At 35.9% G+C, this 12,500-nt stretch overlaps 1 protein-coding gene across 6 annotated transcripts in view; it reads left to right on the top strand.

The window, feature by feature from the left end:
- The window catches only part of LOC137627652 (uncharacterized), an 830,137-nt gene that overhangs the window by 453,714 nt on the left and 363,923 nt on the right, over positions 1 to 12,500 (top strand). For 2 of the 6 annotated variants that reach the window (XM_068358810.1, XM_068358806.1), the window contains exon 4: positions 7,908 to 8,756. The exons of the other annotated variants lie outside the window; for them this stretch is intronic. In XM_068358810.1, the coding sequence (XP_068214911.1) occupies positions 8,622 to 8,756 (135 nt within the window). In that variant the 5' untranslated portion in view covers positions 7,908 to 8,621. The remainder of the gene's footprint in view (positions 1 to 7,907; positions 8,757 to 12,500) is intronic. 6 annotated transcript variants of the gene reach the window in all.

Raw genomic sequence — 12,500 nt, 5'->3', positions numbered from 1 at the left:
CCCTCAAACAAGAGAACTCTAACCCAAGACGGTGGCTATGGCCCTACCCAAGACTAGAGAACAATGGCTTGATTTTGAAGTGTCCTTCTCCTGGAAGAGCTGCTGACCATAGCTAAAAAGCCTCTTCTAGCCTTAACAAAAGTAAAGTGGCCACTGAACAATCAAAGTTCAGTAACCCCTTTGATGAAGAAGAATTGTTTGGTAATCTCAGTGTTGTCAGGTGTATGAGGACAGAGGAGAATAAGTAAAGAATAAGCCAGACTATTCGCTATGTGTGTGTAGGCAAAAGGGAAAATGAACCGTAACCGGAGCGAAGGATCCAATGTAGTACTGTCTGGCCAGTCAAAAGACCCCCTAACTCTCTAGCGGTAGTATCTCAACGGGTGGCTGGTGCCCTGGCCAACCTACTACCTACTACCGACCTTTTTATATTTATGTATATATATGTATATGATATAAATATATGTGTATATATATATATATATATATATATATATATATATATATATATATATATATATATATAATTTATATATATGATTAGATGAACATACTGTGTATTTATTAACGTTAATGAATATGTTATCTGAGTGTGTATTAGTCCTGATTATAAAGTTAAGAAAGTTTGAAAAATGTTATAAGAAGAAATATCTGAAAGTTACACTGATTTATATACCGTCGTCGCCACTATTTACTCGTATTCGAATATCATAGTTTTTAGTCCTAATAGAAGGTTGAATAGAGGAGAGGGTCATTGTAGGTTAAGTATTTTTAGGTTGGTGATCCTTCTTATGTCTCGTGTGACCATTTTTTGCCTTGAATAGGGCATTGATCACACTGAATCGTGGGAGGTGGTTTGGGTTAATTTGCTCTTTCTACCCATTGCTTTCGTTTAGCTAACAGGTTGGCTCTTCTATCCTCATCAAAGAGGCCCCTGTCCACTTTAACTTTGCTTTTCCACTCGTTCCTGTTACTTGCTGAGGCTTCGAAGGTGTTTGGGTGTTTTAGCTTCCTTGAGGGATTTCTTGATTAGTCTTTAAATCGAAGCATAGGGAGGCCTCTAGGGTGATCGTCAATATTTAACTCACTGAAGAATATTTTCTTTGGTAGTCTTTTGTCCTCCATGCGCATCCCATGGCCAGACCGTCTTAAGCAGTGTTTCATAATCATGGCCTCGATGCTGGTAGCGTTGGCTCTTTCAAGAACTGCTGTATTGGACACACAGTCATTCCATTTGATTTTCATCATTACTCTCAGTTTTTTTCTGGTGGAATTGTTCCAGTTTTTTAGGTCCCTACAACAATGGGTCCAGGTTCCACATGCATATAACAAGGTAGATACTATAATGGCATTATATACCATCACCTTTGTGTGGTTGGTTAGGTCTTTGTTCATGAACACTGTGATGGATAGTCTCCCATGTGCAGTGTGGCCAGCTTGTAACCTGTTTTTAATTTATTTGGTGGAGGTGCTCTGGGTTGAAAGGATGCTTCCCAGGTATGGGAAGTGATCGACGCATTCAGTGGTGGTTCCTTTCATGGTAATGTTAATTACTGGTGGATTTTCCCCTGTTCTTGACTGGGACAATATCTTAGTTTTGCCCTTGTTAACTGTTAGGCCAAAACACGTGTAGGCAGCATGCAAATTATCCACCTAATATGCTTACTGTAGTTCCGTCATATTGATGGTGTTGGTGTTGCGCTGGGATTTGAGTCTGGATAGCTTGAAATGAAAATTCCTCCTTCTCATCTGTATTTCATCTCAATCCCTGGGTTGTTGTATGGTACTTCATATAGCATGGCAGCTAAGTAGAAAGAGAAAAGGGCCGGCGCCAATACACATCCTAGTTTTAGTCCACATGTGATTGGGAAGGGAACTGACAGGTTGCTTTGGTGGATTACTTTAGCTGTGATCTCATCATGTAGGAGTCTGATCGTGTCAACAAAAGTCCCAGGGATTCCGAAGCGATTGAGGACAGACCACATGGTTGTTCTTAGTACGCTGTCGTATGCTTTTCGATGTCATAGAAAATTGGGATTGTGGGTTTTTGCTGTTCTTTTGATTTTTCCTGTAGTTGGCAAGCACAGATTATCATGTCTATGGTTACTCTAGATGGGTGGAAACCACACTGGGATTCTGGCAGGATTTTTTTTCTGCTACCTTTTGTAATCTGTTTAGTAGGATCCTTGCCAAGACCTTCCCTGAAATTGACAGCAAAAATAACCCTCTATAATTCCCACATTCTCTTCTATCTCCTTTTTGGAAGACAGTGACAAGGAGTGCATCTTTCCAATCATTGGGGGCCTGTTTTTCCTTCGATATTTTAGTATGTGTGAGTGAAGAGCTGTCTTCAGGACTAACCGTCGTGGGTCAGGAGATCAGTGGGAATGTGGTCCTGTCCTGCGACCTTCCCTAGACGCATTCGTTTTAAAGCTGTATCAAATTCTTGATGTGTTGGTGGTAGGGACATCCATAATTGGGGTGGATATTGTGGCACATTTCGGAGGAAGTCTTGTTGGGCTGATAAGTTCTTGTTCAGGAGAGTGTTGAAATGTTCTACCCAACGGTTCTGGATCTCTATCTTCCGTGAGGATGGTGTTGTCTGCTGCCAAGAGTGTCCCTGAGCAGTGTGCTATGGTCTTAAAATTTTCTTTGTCCCTGCAAAGAAGCTTTTAAGGGCCCTACTGTCACCATAACCTTGAAGGTCTTGAGCCATTTGCTGACACCATTCATTTTGTATTTCTCAAGGCCTGGCTTGACACTGATACTTGGCTTGTACACATTTAAACTTCTTTGAGTGGGAATTAATGTCTTGGTTGAAGGCTATTCGAGCTCTCTGTTTGGCGTTAATGAGGGACTCTTCTTCGCCGCTGTCGTCAAACCAGTCCTGGTGGTGTTTGCCCTGGTGGTCGATTACGGTTCTTGCAGCTTCATTGATAGCATCTCGTAAGTTAGTCCATTCAGTGTTTATTGAAGGTTCTCTTGCTGGTAGGTTCTGCTGGATTGCTACTTGGAAAGCACGATATGTATCAGGATCTTTTTATTTACCAGTGTTGTATCTTCTGGCTTCGTTTTCGTTTTGTTGGATGTTACGTGGCTTCCTATTGATGGTTAGTTTTAATTTTGTGATGAGCAGTTGGGGGTCCGTCCAGCAGTCATTGACTCCAGGCATGCTTCTCGTGATCAAAACTTCATTTTTGTGTTGTTGCCTGACAATCATAATCTAAGATATGACTGTGTTTTGATCTAGGATATTTCCAGATGGTCTCAAATCAATTCGAAAGTCTGAACTGCATGTTTGCGATGAATAGTTCCTGTTAAGCGCAAAGGCAATTTCCCACGCCTTGCCTGCTGATTATGTTGTGCCAGAGTTCATGGTCTTGTCCCTCTCTGACATTAAAATCCCCTAATAGGAGACGGTCCCCAGTTGGAATTTGGGATATGGCATTGTCAAGCTGTTGATAGAGGGCACCTTTGACATGGTCTTCCACATCTAGTGGTGGGGCATACACTGATACTAGCATGATGAACTGTTTTTTCAGGAGTGGTAGTCTTAGTGAGGTGATTCTTTCATTAATTGCATGTGGTGTCAAGTTATGGGCTTTTACTAATCGGTGATCTTCTGATTTTCCCTTTCCGAAAGAAAGTATACACTGACCCAACTTCTGTGCTTTGCCCTTCGCCAGGTATTCTAGGATCGCTGAGACCAGCCACATCAATGTTGAATCTTGCAAGTTCTCCTGAGAATGAGACTTGTTCGCCTTTCACAGCGATGTGTGAATCTGGCATCCATAAGGGTGCACACATTCCATGCACCTACTGAGGTACAATTTACTATCTTCATTCCTTCTTTCACGTCTTCATATACAGTGCGTCATTGGGTACAGCTGCCCAATGACTGGGATGGTGTGACCACCGATGTTTAGCCCACCTTTTATAGGGGTTTAACCAATTGGGGTGAGCAGTGGTACTCCTGAATAGGCCTGCTCAGTCACAGGCGCAGGACCGAGATTCCTGTGTGGTCACGGTCATAAGGAAAGCGGCCATCTCACGCCTGCTGCCAGTGTGCAGGTCCTGGCTAGGATTTTCCAGCTACACCAAGCCAACTGCCACCACTTGTGTCACATCGTCACTGGTCTTTTTAGGTAGGGTTAGGAGGAGAGGAGGAGAAAGGAATAAGGAGGTTGTTAGAGAGACGGTAGTAAAACTGATAAGGCCGGTGGCGTGACTTTGTTTAGGGGTGGACAACACTTTTCCAGAGTAATGCCCACACGCTGGCTCCGCAGCATCGGTCTGCTGATAATCTATTCCACCAGATCTCGCCTTACAGCCAGTCCTACTAGCATAGTTTTATTTTGGAGTTTTCCTTCTCCTAGCCTTTACCTAAAGAGGCATACCCTACAGGGCGCTCAGATTATACCGTCAGACACTCGGTCGCTTGCATGCATTCTGTAATAAACACGGGGGAGGTAGCATGCAAGTAGTGAGGAGGAGAGGCTGTAGGAAGGCTAAAACTAGTTTAGCTTAAGATGCGTGCACCGCAATCACCCCCCTAATCTTTATAGAATAATGTTACTATGAAACGGCGGAATCTGTCCATAGAATTCACAAAAGAAAAAGACAGGAGAATTATAGATGAGAAGAAGGAGATTCAAATGAAGTAAATACTTTAGTTGAATACTTTGATAAAGTACTTGGCGTATCATGAATGGAATAAAGTGTTGGAAAGGAAGAGCCTAAATTATTTAGTTAAGCCGTCCCTTTCTGAAGGTAACAAACAGTAGACCCCATATTTGATTTTTTTTATATATATCGGTCATGTGAAATGGGCATAAGCTGGAATATAAAGAAGCAGAGCTTTCAACGATAGGATTTTTTTTAGGTATTGTAGAAAAGAAAAAAGTATATTAAAAATAGTAGTTAGATAGGATATTAAAGAATTGTTACTATTATTAATATTTCAATAATCATCAGTATGAAGTATGCTGATAGGATGATTTGACTGTTCTTTTTAGATTCGCAAGATGGATACTGAAGAATTTTTTTCTAAATATGATAGTAAAGGGGGGGGGGGGGTGAGGGTAAGGGTAAAGAAATTGGATAGCTAAGTAGTAAGAAACCAAACATAATGGAGGAAAAATAAAAGAGTCGGAATGTAATGCAGTTGATGACCGTATTCGGCATACATTACCATTAACTATGAAGACAGAGAGAGAGAGAGAGAGAGAGAGAGAGAGAGAGAGAGAGAGAGAGAGAGAGAGAGTATTTGTTTATATGTAAATATAAACCAACTCGTCGTGTTCTACAAAACCTTTTGAAGAGGACTGCATGACTTGCTTTATTAAATACCAGTTACACATGTATATAAAACATTATATCCACTAATCTTCTTCTTTCAGAATTTCCTTTCATCTTCTATGTACTACTCAATGGATTTAACGTATGGTTTTCTCTCTCTCTCTTTACCATAGTAGGTCGATTGATGCAAGCTATATTTCTCCTATTTCTTTTTTCAGAATGACTTTCTCAAGCACCGTGTTTTGCAATGTAAATGGTTTGAACTCACTAAGTGTTGTTGACCTCCTTTCAAATTGTTCCATTATTTCACCTTTAGATTAGATGTTTTATAAGATTTCTACCTCTCAATATCTCTATTCGTAATTCCAAAATATTAAGTAATATTTTTTATTACCAAAAAAAAAAAAAAAAAAAAATAATTTTCATAAATGAAAGTTCAACATCCAGTTCCGGTTTTCTCCATATAATTATTATTTATGGCGTAGTTTAACATTTTTTCATGCTTTTATATTTTGGAATTTTGAATTTTTTCTATAAATAATAATCATGTATTTCCTTTGTCTCACACATTTCCATATCTGTGCTCAAGTGTTTCAATATTTGATGACGTCATGTGATTGGGCTACTCTTAAAAATTGTTTATCAAATTACATCTAATTATATGTGATGGATATTTTTCCATGAAAATAATCAGATTCTAAAGACTGTTGTGTTTGCACCATTTTGATTTTTAGCTAACCTTTATTGTAGCTATCTGAAATTAAATTTCGAAACCAAATCTGACAATATCAACAGGAAAATATTTTACCAGAGATTCTGGTAGGAAATCTTGAAAGCCATATCCGAAATAACCTTGAAAAATAGAATGTCAGAAAGTAACATCATTTTATAAATGTTCTCAGATAGTCCAAACACACAGCGTTATCAGCACTTTTAACCATTTCCAATAAGCATGAAGATCTTGCCCAAGTGTGTTGTAAATGAAGTGAGCTGATGTTAACAATTTTATGTCATTATAGTAAATCCATTTGTGGTCTCGACTTCGAAAAGAAAAACGAAAAAGTTTGTTGTAATTAGTAGTTTCGAGATGCCATATGTAGTTGGAGAATTTACTGATCTATATCTGGAGGGTAAATTCTAGTAAGATTTTTATGGAAATTTACTCTTATAATCTGTTTTGGTATGATCTTTAATTTAGTATTTTTTTGCCTTCTAAGAATTTAAATTCATATAAATTACATTTAACATGCTGAGATGTCTGTTTATAATATATATATATATATATATATATATATATATATATATATATATATATATATATATATATATATATTTATATTTATATATATATATATATATATATATATATATATATATATATATATATATATATATATATATATATATATATACACTAATATGCTTATGTAAATACATAATTATCCATTTATATATATGTATATATATATATATATATATATATATATATATATATATATATATATATATATATATATATATAGATGTATATATATGCTGTATGTATATATATATATATATGTATATATATATATATGTATATATATGTATATATATAAAAATATGTATATGTATATAAGTAATTATATATGCATATATGTAAGTATATATATATATATATATATATATATATATATATATATATATATATATATATATGTATATGTGTATGTTATATATATATATATATATATATATATATATATATATGTATATGTATATGTGTATGTTATATATATATATATATATATATATATATATATATATATATGTATATATATATAGACACATATGATATATATATATATATATATATATATATATATATATATATATATATATATATATATATATATATATATATATATATATAAATATAATTGAGAGCAAATATCTCAATTAATTAAAGGACAATTAGTCTTTGCCAAAGATTTGGATTCTTTATTTGAATTAGAGAATACGATATTTCATTTGTTAACAGAAAATTCCAATATTTTTTTTTTTTTTGCTACTAACTAAAACACTTGGAAGAAGCAGTTATACCACAAATGAGTTTACGAATTATTAAAGAATGAATCGGTATATTTTCTCGAATGAGTAAAGGATAATTGAAATACGTGAAACTTTTTTTTTTTCATGTTCTCTTGCTCGAGAATACGTGTGTGGGTGTGTTTTTTTTTTTTTTCTCAGACGCTCAAAATACTTCTAGCGGTGTTTCAGCAGAGCACACGAGTTGGTAAAACTTCACCTCAAACTTTCCCATTCTCAACTTTACCAATTTTATTAATAATCTGCATAGGATAAAAATCGTTGGACGCACTTTAAGTGATTACGAATTTAAGTATTCCCTTTGAAACCGCGAGTAGTCAACAGAAAACGAGAAGTTCAATTAAGCAAATTGAAATATGACTCCTGGGCTCCGAGAGGCACTGTGACGCGTCCGAGAAAAACATGGAGGAAGGAGAATCTTTTTTTTTCTACTTCTTCTTCCTCCATGGGAATGTGCGTAAATGTTAGATTGTGTCTGTCTTGTGTGATGACGCCCGCCCTCTGTCTTCTTCTATCCTCAGGCGGTGGCGGCACACCCGAGGAGACTGGGCGATGCTTAATGGGTAAAAATTAAAAAAAATAAGCTTTTCAGCGAGAGTGCCTTAAAGCGGGCGCTGGGTTCCACCGCCCCACCACCTGCCTACTTATTACTTACCACCATTCTTCCCTACCATCTTAAAAATTAAATTTAAAGAAACAAGCACCCGTATTGTCTGAATCCCTCTTAATCTCCTCCTACTCCTGCTCCTCCTCCTCTGCCTCCCTCTGTTACAAACCCAATCCCTCTTCGTTGAATGAGTCTTGCCAGAGAAACCTGAGCTCACCACACAAAGTGGAAACGACTCGGTTCCTGTAGCACCTTAGGTGTGGGCTCTGCAGACGCTCTTGCACATGATCTGGGTCAAGATAATTATTGCTTAGTCCTTAAAAAACTTTTAAAAGACTCCTTAAACTTCAGTTTAAAAAATAAAAAAAAATTCCCTTTCTAAAAATCAAGAGATTTGCATCAGAAATAAATTCATCCTTTCAAGTATTGCTAAAAAAAAAGCATAAGTGAGGTGATGAGCCAAGCCATTCAGTAAACGAATTTTGAGATTAGTGAAAAAGAAAGAGATAGATATAGAGAGAAAGAGAGAGAGAGACAGCAAGACAAAGAGCGTTGAGGCCTTAAGAGTGTCTGGCTTTGGTCAAAAGCTTTCTGTCTCTCTCTCTGCATCGGCGGGGGCCCAGCCAGCATGCAGGCCGCCCTTCTTGTCCGCAACAAACGAACCAAAAGAAGGGGGACACTCAGACCCGATTCTCTGGCCGACCTCCCGCCCCATGTGGCCACAAGACACATCAACCCGTTCCCTAGATACAACCCGCTCAAGGTAAGTGGGCTCCCTCTTGTCTTTTTTTCTTTTCTTTTCTTGCCATCCTCACCCGCTATAGTTATTTACTGTTCTTGCCTGTATTCAAGCACCTATTTTTATTCCCAATGGTCGCTTTTAGTTGCTTTTGCACTGCAATGAAAGGGGTAGATTTTGTGATCAAAGATTTGATGGGTGGATGAGCAATGTGGGATATGTGACATCAAGAGAAAGTGCGAGATACAAGGGCATGTACTTGTTTACTGATTTAGGCATTATTCTCCCCAGAGTGGATTAAATCCATTAAGATCTCTACATTTTTGCTACTGAAAGGAGTAAGTGATTGATGAGGGAGTGTTAACGAGATGAACTCTCCTTAACCCTCTAAGATCTCATTATTTCGGTTGTCAACAGTTACAGAGAAATTAAAGAAAAAAAGGAAATCGTTTTTGAAAATGGCTTTCGTTGCATGGCATTGGCTGAAAGCACTTTCGTAGGTTGATGTGCTTGTCAGTAACTAATTTTTTACGTAGTCCGTAGTGTAGTGTAGTGCCTTTTTGTCTCCTGAGATGCCAGCTCGTGTATTTCTTGGCGTTATTTATTCCTTTTACAGATTAAATGGTTAATAACTTTTTATGTGTCAGTTGACAAGGTAAGTCTTCAGGAACATACAGCTTCTGAGACCAATTATGCAGGTGAGTTCTGCAAAATAGATAGATTTTAGGTAAAAAGAAATAATTGTACTTTCGTAAATGAATTTATGAAGTTTCTTCATTTAGGCAGATTTGGTATTATACATAATTACCTCAATTCTTTGCTTCGACTAAAAACACCCGAGGAATGTACGTTGGCAAGTGCCAATTGAGTGTCTAGGGAATAGTAATCAAAAGTTACTTAGATAGTTTAGAACTATTATCTTGACAATGAAGTTGGGTTGAATTGTCTCTTCGTGGAAGCCTTAAATCGTACATTCCATTCCAGAAGTCTCCCCTTTCGCTTAACATCCCATTACATGCAGAAGTAGATTTAGTGTTTTGACTTCATTGTAAAGTTGATGCAATTATGTAATTTTGAAGATTGGCTGAGTGACTGTAGTCACGGCTGAAATCGGCGTCAATGACATTAGATGTCAGGATGCCAGAAAGCTTAAAATCAGTCAATCACTCAATCACGGCTGAAAACCTCGAAGATGATTTATTTAAAACGGGAATAACCCTCCCCTCACCGAAAAAAAAAATGGTCATTCTTTAATGGCACGAAATGATTTTTCTGTTCTCAGTAACATTTCCCTGGCGTTTCATTATGAAAGATATAGAAACTTATTGTCATTAGGACTTGAGTTTGAAATGCCCATATTTTTCGACTCTTTCCCGATCAAGGAGCAGAGTTCCTCTTGCTATCCAGAAGGGGAGAAGTATACGAAAGAAAACAGTTTATGGAGGACCGACCGGGTGAAAAAATAGGTGACAGGTGCCGCTTTTGCTACATATCCAATCGCTGTTTCGTTTTTATCATCATCATCATCCTCATCATCATCAGTGTCCGTCCCAGTATTTTGTGTTGATCGCCTGAAAATTTTACTTCTGTGTCGGGGGAGAGGGGATAGCCCGAGGGCACAGAGGCCGTGTTACACCGATGTTGCAACAATCGACCAGGCAGACAGTCTTCCTGATATTTTTTCCTTTCTCTCAAGTAGTGAGTAAGTTGATTGCTGACATGAAAACGTTGTAGAACTGAATTTCCAGCAAAGCAAATAAAACTTTATCATTCAATTTTCTTCATTTCCCCTATCTGTGATTCGGTGTTCGTATGGAAAACTGCTGATAACAGTTAATATTTTAACCATACCTGGTTTTACTTTTGGACTGCAAATTGTCTGTTTCCCTTTACTCAAATACCGATGACAAAATGTTACCAGAAAGTTATTGCATTGATTATTTGGTTTCTCTAGTCCATCACATACTCAAGTTGTCTACTTTTTTAAAAGTAGATTTTGAAAAAGAAATTGTACATCAAAACCAACATAGGATTTTAATTTTAGAGTCAAAATTGGTACAGTTGGTTCTTTCCAAATACTAGTAATTGTAGTTTACAGCATCCCCAAATGTTTTTCTCCTTAACATTCTCCTTGAGTCTTGAGTGTTAGTACTTCCCACCGGTTTAGTTCAGAATCATACACCACAATCACCAGGGAGATTTTATTCCCCCACTGTGAAAATAGTCTTCTGCTTTTATATCTGACATTTGTAAAATTGAGAGGCCTTCAACCTCATGTATACTTTCTTGTCTTTGGCGATTTATGCCCATTTTATTTTCAATTCCATGTATACTCTTTACTCTGTTTTGTTTAACAGTTGTGTTCTATGTAGTGGGAGCATAAATATTAAGTTAATTGTTTTAAATATATATATATATATATATATATATATATATATATATATATATATATATACATATATATATATATGTATATATATATATATATATATATATATATGTATATATATATATATATATATATGTATGTATATATATATATATATATATATATATATATATATATACATACATACATACATACATACATACATACATACATACACACACACACACACACACACATATATATATATATATATATATATATATATATATATATATATATATATATATATATATATACATTATACGTTCTTGCACTATAAAAAGATAGCCAACGACAAATCAGATCATCCTACTAAACGTAAACTACCATGATTGAAAATGAGACCTCATTTTATTTTGATTTGGCATACAGTGCCTCTCGCCCTCCCTGAAGGAAGGGCCACGGATGCAGGCAGCCCTATTTGCCTTGTTTATAATACTTGACACCCGGTGTCGTGCACTCTATCGCTCTATCGGTATTTTCACTACATGGCGGGTTAATGAGGGCCGATATTTCTCGTTAAAGGCACGTTTATATTATGCCATCACGCTACGTTTTTGCACGTTCTCTCTCTCTCTCTCTCTCTCTCTCTCTCTCTCTCTCTCTCTCTCTCTCTCTCTTGTTACTAGAGGGTTTTTTTTGCTGCCATATAATATTCATATTCATTCAAAGTTAATATAATTACAAAATAAAGAATTGTGAAATTTCTTTTTTTTATTACTTGTCCATATTGTATTTTAATAATTCTTTTAAAGTTAATATACTTAGAAAAAAAAATTTTCTTTTGCATTTCATTTTTTTTGCTTGTCCATATTGTATTATAATATTCATTTTAAGTTATATCTAGAAAAAAATATTAAAGTTGCCCTTTTAATTCGTCCATATATTAAGTACAAATTTTTGTTCTTTTCGATATTTTGGTGTAGGTTAATCGGGTGTGAAGCGAGAGGCAGAATTTTTAGTATATCTCTTCACGTACTAAATATCATTTAATTTGCTACGGTAAATAATTCGTAATCATTCTAATAGATATAGATAGTCATTCAAGGAAATATATCTCACTCTCACCAGTCATGATACGCACAAATACAATCAACACAATACAAATCAATATGAAAATGGGTGACTAATGGGGTCATGACTGTTTGTAGGGTAGTGACTTAATACTTGATTGATTTTTATGATCGACATTACCTTTCCAATCTAGCAATAACAGCGGATATGAGTAAATTGTCCTAGCGTTGTGAAGTATGCATATATATATATATATATATATATATATATATATATATATATATATATATATATATATATATATGTATGTATGTATGTATACACAC

Source organism: Palaemon carinicauda, chromosome 35 (genome assembly GCF_036898095.1).
Source record: "Palaemon carinicauda isolate YSFRI2023 chromosome 35, ASM3689809v2, whole genome shotgun sequence".
Lineage (NCBI taxonomy): Eukaryota > Metazoa > Arthropoda > Malacostraca > Decapoda > Palaemonidae > Palaemon > Palaemon carinicauda.
Note: the sequence above shows the minus strand (reverse complement) of the source record. Positions and strands in the feature narration are given on the sequence as shown.